The sequence below is a fragment of the Argentina anserina genome, chromosome 6 (genome assembly GCF_933775445.1).
Source record: "Argentina anserina chromosome 6, drPotAnse1.1, whole genome shotgun sequence".
Taxonomy (NCBI): Eukaryota; Viridiplantae; Streptophyta; class Magnoliopsida; order Rosales; family Rosaceae; genus Argentina; species Argentina anserina.
In genome coordinates, this window is record NC_065877.1 from 8,395,818 (window position 1) to 8,417,640 (window position 21,823).

The 21,823-nt window shown below is 38.4% G+C and overlaps 4 protein-coding genes across 8 annotated transcripts; 2 read left to right on the forward strand and 2 right to left on the reverse strand.

Moving 5' to 3' along the window:
* Nucleotides 1–809: 809 nt before the first annotated feature.
* LOC126797634 (uncharacterized) lies at nt 810–4,646 on the forward strand. The gene is made up of 2 exons (XM_050524307.1): nt 810–905; nt 998–4,646. Exon 2 carries the CDS (start codon nt 1,048–1,050, stop codon nt 4,327–4,329), a length of 3,282 nt encoding a protein of 1,093 aa, XP_050380264.1. The 5' UTR covers nt 810–905; nt 998–1,047; the 3' UTR covers nt 4,330–4,646.
* Nucleotides 4,647–5,545: 899 nt separating this feature from the next.
* Nucleotides 5,546–9,333, forward strand: LOC126798776 (flocculation protein FLO11-like). Of its 3 annotated transcripts, none has more exons than XM_050525830.1 (8): nt 5,546–5,779; nt 6,197–6,394; nt 6,494–6,757; nt 6,915–6,949; nt 7,023–7,118; nt 7,362–7,519; nt 7,632–8,235; nt 8,335–9,333. In XM_050525830.1, exons 1-8 carry the CDS (start codon nt 5,659–5,661, stop codon nt 9,094–9,096), a joined length of 2,238 nt encoding a protein of 745 aa, XP_050381787.1. In that variant the 5' UTR covers nt 5,546–5,658; the 3' UTR covers nt 9,097–9,333. The 3 variants fall into 3 exon arrangements, with proteins under 3 accessions (XP_050381787.1, XP_050381788.1, XP_050381786.1); XM_050525831.1 differs by having other exon boundaries at nt 7,023–7,109; nt 7,362–7,515; nt 7,628–8,235; XM_050525829.1 differs by having other exon boundaries at nt 7,362–7,515; nt 7,628–8,235; nt 8,335–9,332.
* Nucleotides 9,334–9,817: 484 nt separating this feature from the next.
* Nucleotides 9,818–16,562, reverse strand: LOC126799455 (cyclic nucleotide-gated ion channel 1-like). The gene is made up of 7 exons (XM_050526660.1): nt 16,219–16,562; nt 15,236–15,593; nt 13,231–13,404; nt 12,739–13,031; nt 12,140–12,254; nt 10,549–10,806; nt 9,818–10,455 (listed from the first exon to the last, which is right to left on the reverse strand). The coding sequence occupies exons 1-7, from the start codon at nt 16,263–16,265 to the stop codon at nt 9,901–9,903; spliced, it is 1,800 nt and encodes a 599-aa protein (XP_050382617.1). The 5' UTR covers nt 16,266–16,562; the 3' UTR covers nt 9,818–9,900.
* Nucleotides 16,563–17,386: 824 nt separating this feature from the next.
* Nucleotides 17,387–21,748, reverse strand: LOC126798861 (interactor of constitutive active ROPs 2, chloroplastic). 3 transcript variants are annotated; one of them, XM_050525937.1, is made up of 4 exons: nt 21,384–21,748; nt 20,213–20,309; nt 19,591–19,759; nt 17,387–19,386 (listed from the first exon to the last, which is right to left on the reverse strand). In XM_050525937.1, the coding sequence occupies exons 2-4, from the start codon at nt 20,230–20,232 to the stop codon at nt 17,725–17,727; spliced, it is 1,851 nt and encodes a 616-aa protein (XP_050381894.1). In that variant the 5' UTR covers nt 20,233–20,309; nt 21,384–21,748; the 3' UTR covers nt 17,387–17,724. The 3 variants fall into 3 exon arrangements, with proteins under 3 accessions (XP_050381894.1, XP_050381892.1, XP_050381893.1); XM_050525935.1 differs by having other exon boundaries at nt 20,213–20,314; XM_050525936.1 differs by lacking the exon at nt 21,384–21,748 and having other exon boundaries at nt 20,213–20,357.
* Nucleotides 21,749–21,823: the final 75 nt, after the last annotated feature.

Below are 21,823 nucleotides of genomic sequence, written 5' to 3' on the forward strand. Positions count from 1 at the left end.
AACCCCCAAATATAGTAAAACCTAGATTCCCTTGGTGCCCCATATAAGAAAGCTACCAAAAGTAGAAAAGCCCCATCCACCGAAAACCTTAAATCTACTTAAACAGATTATGTGGTTCCAAATGATCTCTGAGAACAATCTTAAAAGGAAGAACAATATAAGGATGCACACAAAGGCTAAAACTTCAAGTTCACAAGATCAAAGCAAAACGAAAACAACCCTAAAGATGAAAACGAGCCCGAAGAAGGAGAGATTGTCAACAACTGTGACGAGCGGACGAGTCATTGACATCTTAATTCATTAATCTCCATATCGAGTTGAAGTTTTGTATCGGGGTGATATAAGATTAATGTTGAGTTTTGGTTGGTGTGGATATGGAAAGTGGAGATCTGGTACTCGTGGTGGGAGGTGTTTGGGTCTAGTCACTCTAGTGAGAGAGAGATAGATGTGCAAAAATTTGCTAAGACAAATTTACCCCTCAAACTCCCACTGTTATTAACGTCGTAAACTGAAATTAGATCGAGTTTGAAACTTGATGTACAATAGCGTATGTTTTCAAAATTAATGTACTGAAATTCATAGTGGCCTAAACTTCATGTATGGTTTCCAAAATTTCCCCTAATATTTATACCAAACTTTTGTGTTCATGATCGAATTCCTTTTATTGGGCCTAATACTTTTTAGAAAACGAAATTGGGCCTAAAACTATTAGACCCAGAAAAAGACGCGACTCCCGCCGGTAGTGCACCACGTGTCCCATAAGATACCAGGGTCTTCACGTCTCCGACATTTTGAAACGCAGAAAATCCCAAACCCTCAGCTTCTTCGTTCCAAACTTATACAGTTATACCCCTAATTCTCAGAACTGAAGCCGTCAAATTCAAACCGCGCCCAGCTCCTTCAAGGTACCTCTTTCTCTCCCCTTCTCTAATTTCACTTTTCCCGCAGTTATTTTCACCGTGATTTAGGGCTTATTAGAAACTGTTCTGCTTTCTAGGGTTTTGTTAGAGCTCTTCTGTCTGTGCCTGTACGACGCGTCGTTTTTGAATGGCTCGGATAAGGAAGCACGGGGTTGATTTCTCCGGGGAGGGAGGAGTTGATGATAGTGATTTAGTGGGTGAGGAGACTAATGAGGGTTCTGAAGAGAGAGAAAAATTAGGGCCTGTAGACATGGAGATTGATGGGAAAGGTAGGGAGGGTTTGGATGGGGCCCAGGTTGGGGGTAGTGATGTGAATGCTGAGAGTGGGAAAGGGTTGGTCTCGGAGTCGAAAGATGATTCTAAGGAGGTTGAAGGTTTAGTTGTTGTTGTTGATAAGGATGGTGGGAAAGATGAGGTGTTGAGGGAATGCCTGGAGACCGGAGTTGTGGGTGCTGTGGAGGGGAGTGATTCGATGCATGTCGAGGCGAAGGAGGAGGTGACAGTTGAGGGAGAGGATGAGTTGATGAGGGATGTGAAGGAAGAGGAAGTTGTGCGAGTAGGTGAGGAAGAGAAGGAAAGAGAACAGAACGTGGAGTGTTCTAAGGTGGAGCATGTGGCGACTGGTTTACTTGAGGAAATACAGCAGGACATTCCAGCTGTGGAAGTGAAAGTTGCCAGTGTCGATGAGTCTGTGCGTGATGGAGACCTTAATGTAAGCCCTGGTTCTCAGACGTTGGAAGTTAATGTGGGTGTAAAGACTAGTGAAGACGTAAAATTGCCTGAAAATGTTCCTCCAGCAGGGGATTCTTCTGTTATGGCTGTTGATTTGGAGCCGTATTCTGAAACAGATGAGAGTGATTCTGATGATATTGATGTTTCTGGTTCATCAAAACCAAAATTTCAAGCTTGGGATCTAGTATGGGGCAAAGTTAGGAGCCATCCCTGGTGGCCTGGGCAGATATGTGATCCTTCCACTTCGTCGAGACAGGCAAAGAAGTATTTTAAGAAGCACAGGTACCTGATAGCTTATTTTTGGGATTGTACATTTGCTTGGAATGAAGCTTCACAAATTAAGCCCTTCTGGGAGAACTTCTCGCAAATGGAGAAGCAGAGCAATATGGAGGAATTTCAAGATGCAGTTGGTTGTGCCTTGGATGAAGTCTCAAGGCGGGTAGAATTTGGCTTGACCTGTTCTTGCATTTCTGAAGAAGTTTATGCAAAGCTCAAAACTCAGACAATCATGAATGGTGGAATTAAGGAAGAAGCAAGTAGAAGAGATGGTGGTGATAGTTCTCTGGGTGCTGCTTCTTTTGAACCCTTAAAACTCATTAAGTTTGCAAAGCAAGCCGCCAAGTTGCCACTCGGCAGAGCTGACAGACTAGAACTTGTTGCATCACGGGCTCAATTATCATCTTTCAATCGATGGAAGGGTTATTCGCAGCTGCCGGAGTTCAATTTTCTTGGTGGGTTGCTGGAGCATGATGCTGATATTTCACTATTGAGACAAAAGGAGCAAGTTAATGTACTACGGGAAGATGCACTTCCAATAGTTAAGGATAAAGAATTGGAGCAGAAATCAAAAGGGAAAAGTTCCGCAGTGTATAAGCGTAAACACATATCTGGAGATAACTCCCAACCAAGTAAAAAAGGGAAAAAGTTATCAAATGTAACTGCTGAGAAGTGTTTGTCTACTCCCGAAAGAGAGTATGTATCAGAAAGGAAATCTGGCTGTAAAATGGTTCCACAATCTGTAATTAAGAAGCGAAATGCAGTTGATGGCGCAAAGCCTGATGACTCTGCGGTGAAGCATAGTAAAATAACTAAAATTTCTTCATCAGCAGTGGAGGATTGTGTTTCTCCTCAGAAAAAGCAGACTTTTAAAGTTGGAGATAGAATCTGTAGGGTTGCAACCCTACTTAATGGGTCAAGTCCAATATTTAAGCAGACCAATGCAGCACCTGCAGATGCCGAAGTTGAGGATGAAGGCAAAGAAAAATCTACATCACAGGAACCACAAACTGAAAAGTTGATTGATATGGAGGATCCTTCTCCTGATGAGAAGCTGTCTCACCTCTGCTTAGCCGCCATGAATCCCAATAAAGGGTACAGCATGATGAATTCCTTGCTGCCCTGCTTCTCAAAATATAGGAATACTGTATGCCTGGAGCCTCCCAGTCCAGATGAGGATCAATTGCCTTTGAGAAAAATATTTGGTGGCAAGCTTGGTAAGAAATCAAGCAAGACTGGAAAGAAATCAATCAAAGCATGCACCTCTACAAAATCTGACCTGGGATTGGTCAAAGACTCATCTTCTGACAAGATAGTCAAGACTCCAAATGACAATGGCGAGTTGTTGCTTGGAACTGCAAACGATAAAGATTCCTGTATTGTGGAGTTGCAATCAAGTCTAAATTCAGAAGCTCTGAAGCCAGGTATTGACATAGAAAATGGAGAGTTGGTGGGCGGGGCTGCTACAAGTGATAAGGATACTTCTACTGTTGTTCCGCAAGCAAGTCTTGGATTAAAAGCCATTTTGGATTCTGAACAGAACATTGCTTGTGGAGATCTCGATCCAAAAGCAGTGAAGCCAGTTCTAGGCAAGGAAAATGGAGCATTAGATTGTGAGCTCAGCTCTGTTGTTGAATCACCAGCAGATCCCAAAGTAAACCCCAATTTGAATCCTGAACAGGAAACTGCTGCTGGTGGTACTGGTTCAGAAGCAATGAAGTCAGCTCTTGACAACGAAAATGAAGAGCTCATAGCAGGAGTTCCAAATGATGAGGATATTGCTGCTGCTGAATGCCAAGAAACTCCCAAGTTGAAACCCAATTTGGATTCTGAACAGGAAAATGGAGGTGGAGGTACTGATTTGGAAGCAGTGAGGCCAGATGTTGATACTGAAAGTGGAGAATTGGTGGCTGGAGCTTTAAGTAATGAGGATGCTTGTGCTGTGGAGTCACAAGCAAGTCTCGAGTTTAACCCCAATATGGATTCTGCACAGACATTTGCTGATGGAGATCATGGTTTGGAATCAGTGAAGCCAGCTCTCCTAAGTGAGACTTCTGAGGAAGATTCTCCCGCAGCTCTGATTTTGAACTTTTCAGACTTGGAGTCTCTCCCCTCTGAAGTGAATCTGAACAGAATTTTTAGCTGCTTTGGTCCTTTAAATGAATCTCAAACCGAATTGCTGAAGAAGACTAACCGGGCCAAAGTGGTTTTCAAGCGGCGATCTGACGCTCAAAAAGCTTTCAGTAGTGCTGGGAAATACAGTACCTTTGGACCTTCACTTCAAAGTTATCGGCTCAAGTATCCGCTATCACCAAGTAAAGCTTCTTCTTCTTCTCCAAAGGTGGCAAAGCAAGGAAAAATGGATGCATCTGTAGAAGGTGATACAGCTAGGGAACTTTGATCAGTTTGATGGACATGTGGTACAATCAGTTTCTATTAGTTTTTTCTTTAACCAGGCTTACAAGTAAGAAACTATAGGAGAGTGGGTAGTTGCATCGATATATTTTTTTTTAAATTGCTAGGGCCAAGATTTGACAAGCATATGTACATCCATGTAGTTTGTTTCTTAATCAGCTGTGAGATGTGAGAAATACCTTGAAGCCCCTAATGATTTTGTTAGTGCAGTAGTACAGTTCATTTCTTAATTGGCTGTAAGAGAAGTATTCAGAACTCCATTATCAATTACAGTTACTCTAATGCAATAGAACATCGTCTTTGCCTCAACAGATGCTGTATATTCTTGTCATCTTTTCTGTTTTTTTTTCTTGATATATATGTTACAGTACCCTAAATATCGTTGTTATGTTATGACTTACCATCTGGATTTATATTTTTTAACCTCACTGTTAAGTGCGGTTCTGTATTCACCCCTTGCATCTGGCTTTTGATACTAGTTGATAATATCTGTAGTTGTGCCGTCTTGTTGAATTTTCTTCTTTCCAATGGAAGCAATGCAGTGGAAACTATGTATAGCCTGGATTTAGTGTTGGGTTTATAACTACAGTATGTTCCCAACTGGGTTACTGCTAATGCATATGTCGATTTGTGAGTACTAATCAGATCAGTTTCTCTTCAATGGCTTCTTCCTCCTGTGTGTATGCTCATAAGTTAGATACAGATCTATGGTGCTTCTTGTTAATTGAAATGTAGGAAATTATGACCAGACCCTGTGTAATAATCGATCCACAACTTCTTGTTAATTGTGTTGTTTCAGGTGTTAGCAAAAGCAAAAAGAAATCAACCAAACATTTAACCAAACGTTATTTGCTATCAACTTCACTATAGCTTGATAACTACGTAATTGACAGTCTTTTCACTAATTTAGTTGTAACTTGTAACCAACAATACTTCGACTTACGACTAACCCATGATCTAAGTCGTGACTTAATCTCAACCGTCCTTTTCATAATTATGATCCCCATTTACCTAATCAACACTCTCATTCCTATCACTAAAAAACTCTGATAGCCAAATGAGAGACAAATAGCCAAAAAAAAAAAAAACAAAGAAAAAAAAGGTACGAGTAACGCCCACTTCACTTTACCTTTTCGTATCCCCAATTAATTTAAATTCCAATTTCAGATTATTGAACCGCCGCTTCTCCGTAATTCAAAAAATACACACACACACACACACTCGTATCTCCACTCCCAAACAAAAAAAGACCTACGCTTCCGCCACTACCCAATCTCAAACTCCGATCCAATCCCACTCCGACCCGATCTCCGATATGGAAGATTCCGATTCGCTCCCCAATTCCGACCTCCATCCCAGACGCCTCAGCCTCATCGATGTTTCTTGTGAGGACGATTCCCTCATCGATTCCTTCACCGGTGACTTCAAGTTTTCAGGTCCTCCTCCTTTCGCCCCTTCTTTAATTCCCTTAGGTTTTCCGACGACTTCGAGTTTCCGTTCTCGTTGCCAAAGCTGATTGATCTTGTTGCCTGCGCTTTGATTTTGTTTCTGGATATTCAAATTCAAGTTGATTTAGTCTTTTCCGATATGTTAATTTGGGGCTTTTAAGCTTTTTGGATACCTAGTTAGGTTTGTGGAGTTTTGATGCTAGTTTTAGTGAAAAGACTGATCTTGATTTGTTCTTGTTAGCATGCTAGGTTTTTGGTGCTGAATTAGACCATGAAAACTGTACAGTACTTGATTTTGTTTATCTGAGTTTAAATTTTGATAATTTCACCACAAAAGTATGAAATTTCCGTCACATTTGCATCTAATATTTTCGTAATGTTGGTTTGCGGCTTTGGGCAATTCAGAAGACCAAGTTAATAGAAGTCTTGAGTTGTTCGGGGGCGCTGCGGCTAACAAGTTAGATGCGGTTCCTGAAAACCTGGAGCTCGATGAGCAAGCTATGCAACCTTTGAAGTCGCTGGAACCGGAAGTGAAGAAGAAGAAGGGAAAGTATAACTTGCGCGAAAGTATAGCTTGGAATAGTGCTTTTCTTACTGGTCCAGGTTGGTTTGATGTTTGGAAGTCTATAAGTAATGTCGTTTGGGTATTGTCGGTTTGCATTAAGAATTTTTAGTAGGAGGGGGTATTATATTGTGATTCAGGTGTTCTTGATGCTGAGGAGCTGTCGAGCATGATTGATGGAGATAAGAGTGAAACAAGGATGTTACCTGGGATTCAGGAAGAAGTTTATAGGTCTACTGATACAATCTCCACCGTAGAAAGTGACACTTTGACACTCGAAAGTGTTGAGGCCAATTTGTTTGAAGATGTCAGAGCTTCAATCCAGAGATCAAGCAATGCATCAAAATTAGTGGATGAAAGTACTAAAGTGGGTTCAGGAGTTCCAGAAGACAGTAGTGCCACTGGTAAGCAAGCTTATGTGATTTGTATTTGGCGTATAAATAAACAGATTGTTGACTTTCTGGTTTTATGCCGGACAATATTGTATTTGGTAGCAGAGGATTTGAAGATGTTTTATTGTGGAGATGTACTTTAGACTAACATAGCCTTGTTTCTTTTCAGCTTCAAAGGGGGTGGATTCGGCTTCTCAAGATAAGGTATTTTGTGTTTATACCGGGACTCTCTAATTGTCAGAATATGATTATAAGAGATAATTTTGTATATATCCAGGGAAGGTCTAGGCTCGCTTCTAAGAAGACAAGCATCGACGTACAAAAACCAGGGATATTGAGAAGGCAGGCTTCCAGATGCTCACAGGTATTACAGGTATGAACAATAATAGGCTCTCACATATCTGCATTAATTGTATGTAACATCTTAAACTGGAATACCTACCACTGAAATATATTTTTACAGTCTATTTAACTATATAACAATTGCCCTACTTTTTAAACCTTTTGATTCATTTCACTGTTTTCTACCCTTTTGCCGATTAAGAACTGGTAAACACTATGAAAGTAAACCTGTATATTGTGTAATTGACACAACTCTTATTTTCTTTAAATGAAGTCTGTTTCTTCAAGTGGAGAGTCAACTACATCTCTTTTGAAGCGACCAAAGGTATTGGGGAATCCTAATCCTAGCTCATCAGCTTTAACTAAGAGAGCTTCTACAGGTGGTGCCCTTCTCAAAATTGAAAAGGACAGTGTCAAAAGCACAACTAGTAAGTTGAACCCTCCTTTTGGCCGTATTTATATATCTACATATCTCAAAGTTAGTGGTGTGTAGTTGTATTTATCAGTCATCAGTCTCTTATCCTGATATGACTACTGCAGGTAGAGGGGCTCCAGTGCCAAAAGCACCTTTAAGTGCTCGAGTAGTGCCCAAGCCCAGACCATCAACTAAGACTACCACCTTGGGTGCTCCTGCCAGGAGAGAAGCAGCTTCCTCATTCAATAGTTCTGGCGGTACTGCATCCAACAACATTAATAAATCTCCTTTCAACTCCAAAAGGAAAACTGATTCCAGGACTGACAATACACCTTCCTCTGCTTCAACCTTCAAAACATCACCTCGAATTGAATCAAGAAATAAAAGTCAGTCTGGGAAATCGCTTCGCTCGTCTAATTTGATTCCTGTGACAAAGCTGCTCTCTAGCATATCACCTGCCAGCTCTGTCAGCGAATGGTCCTCAGAGTCATCAAGAGCTAGCCTAGACACGGTATCTCTTAAAAGTGGTTCTGTTGATTTTGATGCACCACTGATTTCGGATATGGAAAACCATGCTAAGGATCTAAGCTCTCTTGGACATGAGACTCAGGCAAGTGGACTGCTCCGTAGATCCGTGGTGAAAGCCCCTATGGAGAGAAATGGTGCAGTCCCTCCAACTTCAAAACCTTCTGGATTGCGATTGCCATCACCAAAAATTGGCTTCTTTGATGGGGTTTGTTTTGAAATGAACATTTTTTTGGCCAAATCACTTGTTCTTTTTCCTATACCTTTTTTTTGTATTTAACCTATGTGGTGTTTCTACTTTACGTAGGTGAAGTCGGCTGGATCCACTCCCAATGGAAGTAAGCAACCTCATCAGCTCATTCCTAGTATCTCGCCTAAGTCTGGGACAGGAACTGCTAGCCTGACTGGGGGCCAAAGCAAGGGACATCTGGGAACACTTCAACCTGCTAGAACTGTAACGAAGGTGGGTAGTAAAAAGCTCGATATTAGACAGATGGCCGTTAATATGAAACCTACATCTTCAGTACCTGGTCAGCATTCATTAAAAGCTGCAAAGGAAGTCCTGACTCCTTCAAGGAAGAGCATATCTCCCAAAGTTGATTGTAAAGTAGATCCTAAAACTGGCATGAAAAATCAGTTGAAGGATGAGAAAACTGGAACTGAAGGACATGGCATTGACATCAAGGAGGAAGAAAACTGTTTTGTTGAGAAGAATACTAGCGTTGCTATATCAATTGATCAAGTGACGTCAGAACTAAAGGATACACCTGTAAAGGCTGCAAAAGTCACTCCTATCAATGGAGACTCTACTAGTCTCTGTGAGCCATTCTCCACTACCGATGCTGACCAAAAAATTGCTTCTGTGAAAGTGGGCAAAGTTGCAGTATTGGAACCACATAATGTGAAGCACGATTCACATAGCCTGAATGCCTTTGAGGAGAGGAAAGAATCGCAAGTTGAAGAGCAAGTTCACAACTTGAGCAGACAAGTTGGAGCTATGGACACAAGTGCCGAGACTCAGCAAATCCTTGTTGGTGAGTCTCTTTCCTCTACTCAGTTTCAGCAATGACAATAACCATGAAATAGTGCGAATGTGCAGAAGCTATATATTACTTATCTAGGATTCAGATGGATGAAGTCCTTAAATAGAATTTCCAGATGTTGATTGTGTTCTGACGATGCATGGTTAATGGTATGCTGAAATTAGACTTGTTCAATAGAGTGTCTTGTAGGACTTTGTAATTGGACCTGTCCTCCAATTTTATTGTAAATTTTGTTATTTTAGTGCATATATATATATGTATATATATATATATATATATATATTCAAAAATGCTCTGTAACAGGAAATTAACGGGTTGTGTGTGATTACTCGTTTAAGCTAATGCACGATTAGTATCCCTTCTGATAATCTCGTTTGGACAAAAAGGTTGCTTTCCTCATAGAGAACAAAAAGTACAAAATGATGCTTAAGGTTTTAGGAGAGGGAAAAGCGTAAATGTAATTGATTAGCCTCGAACTAATGCTTTCAACTGAAGTCACTCCATTTTTTTCCAAGAACAAAATGAGGCCTCAAGTTTTGATGACAAATTCTGCTAGAGGAAGCTACAGAGGTCTTAAGAGTTTGGCATTAGCTGATCAGATGATCGTTGAGGAAAGGTATCCTACATTTTTATATTTAGTAAGAAATTTTACCTGGCGAAATGATAGTGAAACTTGAAAGATTATAGATTGTCAATAAGGCCATACCAATTTTTGGAACTATAAAATTGCCAATAAACAGTTTTACAAACAAAGATTTGTCTAGAGAAGCCATCTAGAGTAATAAAACGGATTACAAAATCACATGTGACTAACCAGATATATAGTTTGTCTAGTCACTTTTGATTAATTTGTTGTAAACTTGATCCCAGCCAGTTCCTCTATTTGCCATTGCTTTTCGTTGGCGTAACAGTGAAGAAATTGCCATAAACTTCAACTGCCTCAACAGAGAATCCTCTATGTCATTGAGTTGGAGATTCCTGCTGAACTGCCACCAGAACATTGAGACAATTTTCTTCAAATCTTTGGCCCTGATGACAAAAGCTTCAACTCTTTCTTGGGGCACAACAGTTCTTGTTGAAGCTGGCAAGTTCGTAAAGGAGCCAAAACTGAACGCCCACTCTAGAAGCTCTGCCCCATAGAGATCATCTTTCTCAAGGTTGTTGGTGATCGAAGAACCACTCGTGCTTCCTCCGCTGGCCCGATATTGATGACTCCGATCTATGCAAGTTGTGTAGGTCAATGCAGTTCCTTGCCTGATGAAGAACATCTTTCGGAGTGGTTCCCCCTCTCGAATAATATAGCTGTCTACGGCATAGAACACCCAGTTAATATGCTCGGAGATTGCTGTCAACACTTGAGCGTCCATGTGTTCAAGCAGTGGCACCTTAAATACACATATATATGATTAAGAAGTAAGGGTTTGGATCGATGTATATGGCAATTCCATGCATATTTGTAATTATAGATGTAAACTTACTGTCTTTAGAATATCCAGGCAAAGAGGGCGCATGATGAATCTTCTATGAACTGGGTTAAGAATAGAGATGATATCTTCCACATGAAAATCTTTGTCCTCTTCCACTCTATATCGTACAGTATCCATGATCACCGTCTTCATCTTCTTTGGGATATCGGCATTTTTGTACAACCACAAATCTACGTCTGGAGATATCTGTTGTATCTTCCGGTTGAATTTAAGCTTCTTTGATAGCTTCTTTGCCAACTGCCTATATGTCTGTAGCACGTACGTAGCATAACAATTAACAAACAAGGGTCTTTAATTTTGAACTAAAAAACTCTGAACCTCAAATAAGAAAGAACTCTCAATATCAGAAAGGGATCCATTCTCTAAATACATTTTGTTTTTTTTTTTTGAACTTTTCAATTTTTTTTTAATATGTGTAAAGTATAGGTAGTCAGGTACGTTTTCTTCTCCAAAAAGAAAAAAAAAAAGTTGGACGCGGAGTGTTAGGTTTGGACAACGTACCTTTGCTCTAAATAAGTTAATAATGTATAAGTTAAGGGAATTTTTATTAACACCAATGGTCTAAATATCGTTTTCGGCATCGTATCGGTCGAGAGGTAAAACGATATATCGGAGGATATATCGGTTTTATCGGGGATATATCGGTTTTATCGGATTTGCTTATTTTCAATAAAATTTATAAAATTATACTTCAATATGTACCAAATAAACTAAAAAAACGGTACTAAGTAAACTAAAGAAAATAAATACTTGATTTAATGACAATTAAAATACACGAACGACATCTAATAATAAAATTAGGTATTTAAGAATGATTATTTAGACTTGAAATTCATCATATATATTTAAAATTTATATAAATTAAAAATATATATGAAAAAATGAAAAAAAATATAAGTTTTTCAAAAAAAAAGGAAATAAATATTAAAAAATTAAACAAAAATTGAAAAAATAATAAAAAATCAAAGTATGACCGATATTTGACCGTTGACCATCATTTTTGCGTTGACCGATAAATTTTGACCGATATGCTCTTATCGTATCGGATTCGAAATATCAGCGATATATCGGGGATATATCGGCCATATCGCCGATATTTCGAACAGAGATTAACACACCCTTTTTTATTATTAACACACCTTATATTTTTTTTTTATTACTTTTCTAATACACCCTACAACTTTTACTTGGATCTTATTGGTTTATATCATTAGTGGGGTGTGTTAATAACAATTAAGGGTGTGTCAATAACTCCACCTAAGTTAATGTCTAAATAACTTGTCTAAATTAGCCATGTACAATAGTAGATCAACTACAGTATGTAATATTGTGTCTGCAGAGTTGATTATTGTCGAGTATACATGTATTTTTTTAAAAAAAAATACAAATATGCATGCAATTACCATTTATTTACATCGATCCAAACTCTTACTTCTTAATCATATATATGTGTATTGTACTCTAAAAGTTGAACAGTGGGGATGTGAAAATATAATCGAAAAGTTGGTCAAGTGACCTATACATTTTTAAAACAAAAAAAAAATCTCTCACTAGAAGAGTCATGTATATCTATATTGTATACCTGCATTTGTTCGTTGATATATATCAAGTATAGTATTATGCCGCTTATAGAAATGAAAATTATAAAGACGTTTTGCTCTGTGTCTGAACTCGCCTCTAAGTTTGAACCTAAAGAACTGCACGGATTGACAAAGAAGAAAAACAAATTACTAACAAACTGCCTGCATGATGTAATTCAGTCATTAAAATATCGATCAATCTTTTTATTTTATAGAAACATACATTAATTACAATATCAATCTAAAAGTGCACAAGCACAAATAATATAGGTTGCAACAGTACCTTCCTAAAATGACATTTACTCCAAAGACAAATTACTAATTTACTGGCATTTTAATTTGCTTAAATCCAAAGATAAATTGTATTTACACGATTTACACCCCTTTATTAGATATACCTCCAACCTCATTCTTGTTCAATTTTTTACTAAATACACCACTAAAAGCTGTTAATGTTACCCTTAAATTTCATGATATGATCCGGTATCAACAATTCATGTACATGAAACACAGTAAATATTTTTTAATTAATAAACATGAACCAACCGTACAACATAAGAATGAGAAAGAAAAATTATAGGTAGCAAAAAAGAATAGTAACCTCAAATTTCGCAAACCCCACGTGAAGCACTGCAACAGCTTTGACCCGCAATTTGTTGTCCTCGTTGTATTAAACTTAATAAGATCAAGATACATACCAAAGTGCGACACCGATGGATTTGTAGGGCATGATTTATTTATGACATCAGTACAATTTCTTTTTGACAGAGTCTCTCGTCCTCTACAGTATACATAAGTAAGTCCAGGAGCATACGGTGCATTATTTCGACAGGCTTTTAGCCAACAGCTCGTCTCCTTATGAATAGCGAAAAAATACCACATCGCTCCGACAAGCTGTAGGCAATACAGATAACAAGTATTCATAGGAACATCTTATAAGCTCACAACGTAATCATTTGAACTTGTCAAAATGAAACGGATTCTATATGGAAAGCTAGCTTCACAATTCACATGCAATATCTTAGATTATTCAATTTGCAGCAAATTAACTCGATACAAATTTTGGGGGAGTAGAAAGGAATTTGAAACTTACATGAGCAGTGAGGAAGAAAGGACAAAGATCCGATACCCCTTTAACCCATCTTCCGTATCGAGTCTCAATGTTAATGTGTTTGACCCATTCGTAGATTTGACTAATCCGGGACATATATTGGGAGTAGAAAAGGAGTAGAGTAGGCCCAGTAGGGTCGTCGGCCAGAACAGCCAACTGAAGGTACATCAAAAGGCAAATATCAGCCCCAACACTTGAAAATTGTTCTAATTTTTGTACTTTCGAAAGTATGTGCTGATCTCACATTTAGGACCAAACCGTTTCTTTTTTTGTTCTAGCCTTCTAGGTGAGTAAAAAACGAAAAAGTACCATTAAAATGTCATTATAATGTGCATTTGAAACTTTTCTTCTGAAAATTTGAATTATCTAAAATATATATATATATTTTCGTTTAAATTCTCACGAATTTCCACTAAATTAAAAAAAACTAAAGGTAAAAAAAAATTATAAATATATTTTTGACAAATATAAAAAACATATGTTACAACAAGTCTATTGTGAATCGAAGTCACGAGCTCTTATATATATTGGATTAACAGAAAAACTAACAAATGTGTCATCATATTCGCTAATGCATATGGTGTAGTAGTTGATGGACCATTTTAAGTAACCAAAACGGCCAAAATTACCCTTCAATAGTTTTTTTAAGACACGATGAATTGTCATATAATAGAAAAATGTAATGTACGAAACAATTTAAACAAACTCTCACTCTTTATCCGGAAGCAACGATAATTAAGAGTTTGTTAAATGAAAACTCCTACCAAACTAGAAAACTAGAACTAGAAATCAACATCTCAATGTTAAATCTCAATAACAATGCTTTGTCAGTATCAACCAACTTATTTGAAGTAACTGTAACCCAAGATCTGGGCTTCCGACTCAAGTAGAATTTGAAGCCCAAACCTGCAAACACTTGTCACCTGGGTCCCAAATCCGAAACCAAATGTGAGTGGTCCTTGAGCACAAAGCCCACTCCCCAACAAGTTCCATCTCAGCCCAACACCAAGGGAAGGCGAAGCAAACCCTAGGTAACCAAGGCAAACCCGTCGGCATTACCTTTCCAGGTTGGCAACCCGCTGACCAACTTTTCAAGCATAACCACCTCCACTAACCTTTCGTCGATCGAATTGAATGTCAGACCGCCGCCACCGCTACCACACCGCATGCCTACGACAGAAGGAGCCCAAACTGACACCCCTAACATCATATCAGGAATCAATAACTTTGCATCCATGGTGATTGCAATCACTTGCAAAAGTAAACCCGGGTCCCAAATCCAAGAGCCAAATCTCACCCGTACCCCCAAAGCTCGGCAACCACCGATCTGCATCCATGGGACGCCACATGATTGATGTGAGTTGCGAGACTAACCCCGATGGCACCAAACGCATTCCGCTGCCCAACCGATCTAGATCAAAAACCTTATGATGACACCAAGCGAACTCGGGGAGGGCAGAAGGAACAATCAACCAAAGGAAGGCCAATGGAGAGACCTCAAGAAGGCGATCAAAGATCAAAAATTTATAGTGTTTGGTAAGTTTAGAAAAATAACTTTTTTTAGAATTTATATACAACAGTTTTTAGAAACAACCAAAATGTTGTTTTTAAAAACTGATTTTACTCAAAACTCAATAAATATTGATATTTTTCTGTAAATTCTCAAATTAACATATTTATCTATAATCATTCTCAATATGTTAAAAAACTTATGTCATTTTTTAGTCATTAACCATGCCTACATAAGAGTTATTACCAAATAATTTATTCATCGACAACACTTGTAAAATTTATATTTACCAAATACAAATTTGTTTTAATTTACAGCTGTTTTTTTTTTCGGAGTACAATAGAAGCAGATTTTTTAAAAAGTTGCAGCAAAATCAAACTAGTCCTAAGGGTCACTGATTATTTGATTTGATTAAAATTATGCATAAATGATCCTTAAAAATTCAGTTGTGGAGTGTGGAGAGTATAGTGAGTATACCTGAGGGTAGGGGAAAGCAAGATTAAATGCCAAAAGAAAGCGAAGTAGTTTAATGCGCCGAGATGTGTAGCCGGAACTTCGTGTGCCACAATTTCGCATAATGGCCGCAACATAGAAGAAATCTACTACAGATCGTGAAACGAGAAATGATATCCGCAGCTTGCTCTCTTCGAATATACACTTTTTATTGTCGTCAATGATCCAAATGTAGAAGAAGAAAGGATCTATGAAGAATCCAACAACGCAAGACAGTACAAATATCGCATCCCTTGGCCTATATTTCCCACCAGAAATCAAGTTGGCTTGCTGAATCTTCTTTGCTTTCCCCTCCACATCCAGATGATTCCAATCCCGAATACTGAATAAAACATCCACAGCAGACATGTAAGTGTGCCTCAGTAAAAACATTGGAGCCATATTGAAGGAAATAACCATTCAAATTAGCTAGCTATGGCTACTCCAAGAAAATGATAATAATTAAAAATAATAATAAACCGCTGTTGTGTATAGTTGAAGAACAATGCAATTCAGTTTTTCATTCTGATAAATAACTGTCATCTTGTACGTACGTAGTGAGCAACAAAACTTTACCAAACATGTTAATTTTTCACCAAATGCCGAGACATCATCAGTCAATTCTCTTTATATATTTATGTACAACAGTACAAGCCAAAGAGATTCAACAAGATTCATTCTTGCTCAAGCTCTGGATAACCAGCAATGACTTCAACAAACATTGAAATTTGATCTCAAATTTTATGCTTAGTAGCTCAAGTAATTGACTAAAACCAAATATTGATCTCAATTTTTTTTTATCTCAGGAAAAAAAAAAGAGAGCATGATCTGAAGTTCCACTCTCAGCTCACCTGCCAAAGAATGAAGTCCCCTCCCCTAGTACGATGACTACGGTCAAGCAGATTAAAAAAGAGAAAGGGTGGTACACTGGTTACGGTCTTTAGGAGTAGTGAAAGAAACGCACTGACCTCAACCTCGTCTCGTTTGGGCCATCGTTGGAGTTGTTGTGCTGCATAACTGAATCCTGAAAGCACTTTAGGATGTTAAAGATCCTCCTGTGGAGTCTGAACAACTTGAGGAGTGATTTTGGATCAAACCAAGAGTGGTACGTAGCAGAAACTGAACAGGGGTTAGGGTAGAAAGTTGATCGTAGTGATTCACGGATCTCTTGTGAGTCTTGTCTGTGTTTAGCTTAATTAGTCTTGCTAGTTAGGTACTCCACATACTAAATCCTTTCTTTTAACTGAGACCTTATCTGATCAATAACTAGAGGCTGTTCTTTTCTCTCTCTTTTTCGTTTTGATCCCTCGGGTTCTTAGCATCAACCCTACACATACACATTGAGAGCAAAAGAAAAATACCCTTACGTATGAGTTGGAGTGATATTGACTTTGTAAATGTCCCAATCTATAGAGACAAATGGGTTTTGGGATTATTAGTCCATAGTCTTCAAACTTGTTTGATTTGACAACTTGCTAAGAATCCTCTATATTTTCAAAAGCTCCAAATGTTCGTGGAATTTGGTCTGCGGTTTTCGAATATTAGTATACGGCGTGATTTTTGCAGTATTTGATTCAACATTTGAAGGTCATAACAAATATAAAGAGAATGTCATTTCTGGTGTGCTGCATGTGTGCATGGATCATAATTGCATATCATTTTTTTTGTCTTTCTTTCATGGTTAAAAAACCTCAATTTGGTTTGTATTAGATATTTTTTGTCTCCATGATTGGTTGAAATTTCGTGCAAATCTTTAATTATCTATTGTTTTAGGAGTTTTCATTCTTTCGCATTAGTATAGTGATGCAAGAAACCTGTGTAATTTCTTTCTTACGGATCAAGTGAAAATCGTTGCTATTCTTCACTCGACTTAATATTTTCAAGAAAAAGAAAAATTACTTCTTTAAAGACTGATTGAATTGTCTAAGTACACCTTGCTGCTAAGTAAAATAGTCCAATTATTAATTTGGAATCATGGAATTCATACAAAACTAAACTGCATGATTGAAATGCTGAAGCAAACACAGATAGGAAGGCATTTCATCATGTGCATCAATCATCATAGCAAATTCATTCAGCCAAGTATATATATACCAATCAATGAGACATCTCCATGCCAATAGCTAGCAAAATAATATGCTTCTTTCCATTTTATTATCGTCTGGCCTGTTCATACATATATTCTAAGATAAACTTTTAACTGAAATATAATCTAGATACAAAACTAATCAAGTTCATCAATAGGCCACAGCATACAAAAGGGAAAGGGGTGCCTTAATAGTTGATAATTCGGTAGTTTCCACACATCTATACAATCTGCAATGAATCGTCTTGAACTTCATCTGAAACTCAGGTGCTGACACCTTTGAGACCGTCAAGAAAACAGTTTTTAGGAAAATTACAGAACAGGACATACAGAGCAAAACATAACGATAATAACCGATAATGATATGAGATCTGCAGCATGATTCCATCTACTTTTGGCCCTTCTTCCATAAAACACCAATCTTCTTCAACATGGTCACATTTTTCTTCTTTGGTGAGTCATCGTCCAAGTCGTCTGAATAAGGTGAGCTCAAGGGATTGTAGTGGCTGCCAAGCGAACCTGTTCTCTCAACAAACTTTCCATTGTTTCCTGTTGAAAGAATAGCAGCAGCCGCCTCAGCAGCCTTCCTCCACTGGTCCGACTGCACCTTTAATCTCCTTAACTCAGCCTCCAATTCAGAATTTGCAGCCTGTGCTGCATCCAGCTGTTCAGTCACTCGTGCAACTTTCTGTGTACTTTTATCAGCTTCTTCAGTTAAGTGGTCAATCTTCATTAAAGCCTCTTGCTCTGCCTCCCTTGCTGCTTCAGTTGAAACAACAGCGCTATCAATAGCTTTGTTGCTCTCCATTTCCTTGTTTTTAAGTTCAATCTTCAACGTTTCATTTTCCTCAGCGATGTTCTGCAATTCTGTCTCCTTATCCATCAAACTGGCCTTCAACTCTACCAGTGCAGTTTCCGTCTTCTTCAGCTCCATTGCAAGTTCAGATCGCTCGCCTTGACTTGATTGTTTTTCCTCAATTTGCGAGCTCAGCCTGTCCTTTTCCTCCAATATACTCTGCATTTCATTTTCTTTACCCATCAGCTGAGTTTTCAAGTCTTCAACATGATCCCTTACTTGCTTCAGTTCTGATGCCCATTCAGTTTCCCTCCGACATGATTCAGATTTTGTAGATTCAACTTCATCATATGCACTTCTAATCTGCAGTGTGGTCTGAATATATTCTTCTTGGTACCTCATCTCCGCCGCATCTAATGCAGACCTCAATTGACTCACTTCAGATTTTAAACAGTTCAGCTCTTCCTTTAACTGTTCTGTTTCTTCATTTACTTCATCTGCCCGAGCCAGTGTAGAATTGCCTGAAGAGTTTACCAATTGATTGCTGTTACTAACAGCAACTTCTGCCTGAAGTTTGCTTACAAGACTCTCCAGTGATTTAATGCGATTTTTAGACTGATCCAACTCCATTGATAGAGAGTTGTAAAACTCTGAGCCTTTGGTCCTTTCAGATTGGAGCGATTCAATGGTTGCATTCGCCCTCTCCAATTGCAGACGGGTACTGTCTATAAGTTCTACCGCCCTTGCTTCAGATTCTTTGCAATCACTCAGGTCAGTTTTCAATTTCTCAACTACGGAGAGAGTTTCAGAAAGTTCCATTCTCAAGGTATGGACCTCGGCATCTGCTGAATCTGCATGCCTGCTCTGGGTGGCTTCAGAGTCCGCAGCCATTTCCAGCTGATCTTTTAGCTTCTGAATTTCATTATTAGCAGAAGCCAACGCAGTTGAATCCATCAAACGTTGCTGCTGAACAGCCTGCAGTTCAGATTCCCATGCTCTGTCTCGGTCCTGAGAAAGTTGACGGAGCTCTTGAATACGAGCATCTTCAGAAGCAGAAATTTCCTGAAGTTGCTGTTCAGACTCTTCAAGCTTTGCAGACATTGTTAATAGCCGGTTCTTGGCTTCTTCAGCCTCCTTCTGGCATCGTCTCTTTGCTGACTCAGATGAGTTTAACTGGTCCTTTGCCCTCTTCAGATCCTCTTGCAATTGAGAAAGTTGTGCTTCCAATTCTGACACTCTTCTTGGCAGCTTTCTCTGTAGCTCATAATGAATGGAAATCAAATAACTGAAATAAGCAAGTCACCTCTAAAACAACTATGCATAATAGAAACCAATAACGTCTGTATTGAAGAGAGGCCAGTTAGACCATTAGAATGAACAATGCTGGATGCAACTAGCTACGGTTAGGATGATAAGAAACATACTACAGCCTGTGATTCATAAAAAATCACACAATACCTCGGCTATTGGACTTCGTGGTGACCTGCGTTCAGCAACTTTTGGACTTCCTTTTGGGGTTCTAGTTGCCATATTGGGAGAGGATACTGAATCAGGATTTGATCCAGATGTCTTGGCAGTTCTAGATGTTGCTGGCGATTTCCTCTGAGGGACTTCCAAAGGGCCACTTCTGTTCTCACATAATAAAATTAAAAATCAAAAGACATGCATGATAGATCAAGAAAAGGGACAACATGCTGCAATATAATGGCAAAAACTGATCAAGAACAAGAGGTAAAGAGGAGAACATAATGAAAGGATATTGATAGAGTAATCTGGGGTTCACATTCATATCTTAACAGAGATAAAGTAAGAAAGTGAACTATTTTTATGCTAATATGTTTGAAGTTGATGACACATATCCGATTCGGTAACCATTTGGTGCCACTATCTGTTGAAAATACTGGAAACTGTCCTAGTTCAGAGTAAGCCTTATTAAGCAATACATTCCTTAGATTCGTTCTTATAAGTGATCATTTAAATTTACCTGCAGTTTTTAAATTTTCTTGTCAAAAAAGCAAGTGACTAGAAGACTGATACAGATTATCAGAAGACATCAGAAACAAGAATATGGTAATCTTACTTTGCTTTTGGTGTCTGCATGTTCTTTTACTATTAGGTGAAACTGCTGTTTCTGCTGTCCTTGTGATCTTCCTTTCAAATCCAGCTACCTGAAACACCTGCACTGTTTCAGAAAACTCTTTGTAAGAGGAAGACACATAAACCAAAACGTTTCATATATATAGAGATGTGTATGGAAGCACAAGAATAGTATAGGCTTCATAAGGAGCAAGACCACCTTAGATCCGTATCAAGTACACAATTTAACTAACAAACAACACACCTGCCTTGAAAGGAAGTTAACAAAAACTACCACCACTACTACCAAACAAAGCTCAACAATATTGAAAGATAAAAGTATAGGAAAGCTGCATCTGCAAGATTCATTGAGTATCATGAAGCAAACTATGTCATAACTTTTTCAATTCCCCTTCTCCTTTTCCCTCCTTTTTAATCTGTGACATACATGAGATCCAACAACAGGCCAACTGCCAATTAGTAAATGACAAAAGTGACCACATAGGTTTGCTCTTGGCTCATGGCAAAAACACGTCTTTGTGTGAATACTAAGGCTCTAATACTAAATGGGTGTGGGGCAGTGAAACAAATTTTTGTTTAGTTGATGATGCACAGTTTTTCAATTAACATTTCTATAACTAAAAAAGTAAAAACAAAAACAAGACATTTCTTCGACATGCATCAATTACAAGCTTTTAAAATGTCAACAGTTCTTCAAGGTTCCTTTTTCCTGGATTTTTACTTGGATCTATGCGAGACTGGGCTTGTATGACAGATCTAATGCAAAATCAGCACTTGAACAGCTTTAAGCGAAACTGTGAAAACAGAGTATTGTGCTTGCTGAACCAAAACATGAAAGAAACGGACTTTAACTCTTCTTCTCCAGTTACATTCGAAACCATAGAATGCTGGCAATTTTAAAAATCGTAAAGAAAGAGCCTTCAGCACAACAGCACTTCTTTTATGTTAAATCAAGTTCCCCAAAACTTCAAAGTTCAAACTCAAAAAACAGAAAAACCAAACCCAAAGGCATGCACCCGGTAGCTGAAACTGCCTAAAATCACAAGCTTACTCAAAACCCAGAAAGCACAAGACATAATGAACACAAACCACAAGGAGGGCTGGTATAAAATGGGAAAGACTTAAGATTGAGAAGGATGAAGGTTTGGTCTTACCAGAAAGATCAAAACATAGGGCTCAGGGTGGCGGCTGCCCTCTGCTTTCTAAGTACCAACTAAAACCAACTCGATATGAAGTACAGGTGTAAACTTCACCTAGTTATTGTCAAACTGCCAGAAGTCGACCTAAAGCTTTGAGCTTTGAGAAAGAGAAGAAAAAGGTGAGGCGGGTTTGTCTCATGTAGTTGTTTTAAGCATTGGGAGGGTTTTGTTCAGTTTGGTAGGTTCATGGGTTCCTTTCTTTTCTATGCTCAAGTACCCAAATGATTGAGAAATGAGTCCTTCTCTCTTCTCAGGTCTTTGCTTTTGTCAGTGGTGGAGGGAAGTGAAGAAGTAGAGCAAAGCAATGACTTTTATATTTATTCATGAGCATAAATGAGAGCTCTTATGAATACTCGGAGCCTCTGTGTCTCTCTCTATCTCTAACGCTCCAAATC

Coding starts and splice junctions, on each gene's coding strand:
- LOC126797634 (XM_050524307.1), top strand. CDS start 1,048: ATGGCTCGGATAAGGAAGCACGGGGTTGATTTCTCCGGGGAGGGAGGA.
- LOC126798776 (XM_050525830.1), top strand. CDS start 5,659: ATGGAAGATTCCGATTCGCTCCCCAATTCCGACCTCCATCCCAGACGC. Junction 5,780..6,196: donor CGGTGACTTCAAGTTTTCAG/GTCCTCCTCCTT, acceptor TGGGCAATTCAG/AAGACCAAGTTAATAGAAGT. Junction 8,236..8,334: donor AAATTGGCTTCTTTGATGGG/GTTTGTTTTGAA, acceptor TACTTTACGTAG/GTGAAGTCGGCTGGATCCAC.
- LOC126799455 (XM_050526660.1), bottom strand. CDS start 16,265: ATGCAGCACAACAACTCCAACGATGGCCCAAACGAGACGAGGTTGAG. Junction 13,405..15,235: donor TTGCTTTCCCCTACCCTCAG/GTATACTCACTA, acceptor ATGTACCTTCAG/TTGGCTGTTCTGGCCGACGA. Junction 10,456..10,548: donor GCCTGGATATTCTAAAGACA/GTAAGTTTACAT, acceptor TGTGTATTTAAG/GTGCCACTGCTTGAACACAT.
- LOC126798861 (XM_050525937.1), bottom strand. CDS start 20,232: ATGCAGACACCAAAAGCAAA. Junction 19,760..20,212: donor ATGCAGACACCAAAAGCAAA/GTAAGATTACCA, acceptor ATGTGAGAACAG/AAGTGGCCCTTTGGAAGTCC. Junction 19,387..19,590: donor CACGAAGTCCAATAGCCGAG/GTATTGTGTGAT, acceptor TATGAGCTACAG/AGAAAGCTGCCAAGAAGAGT.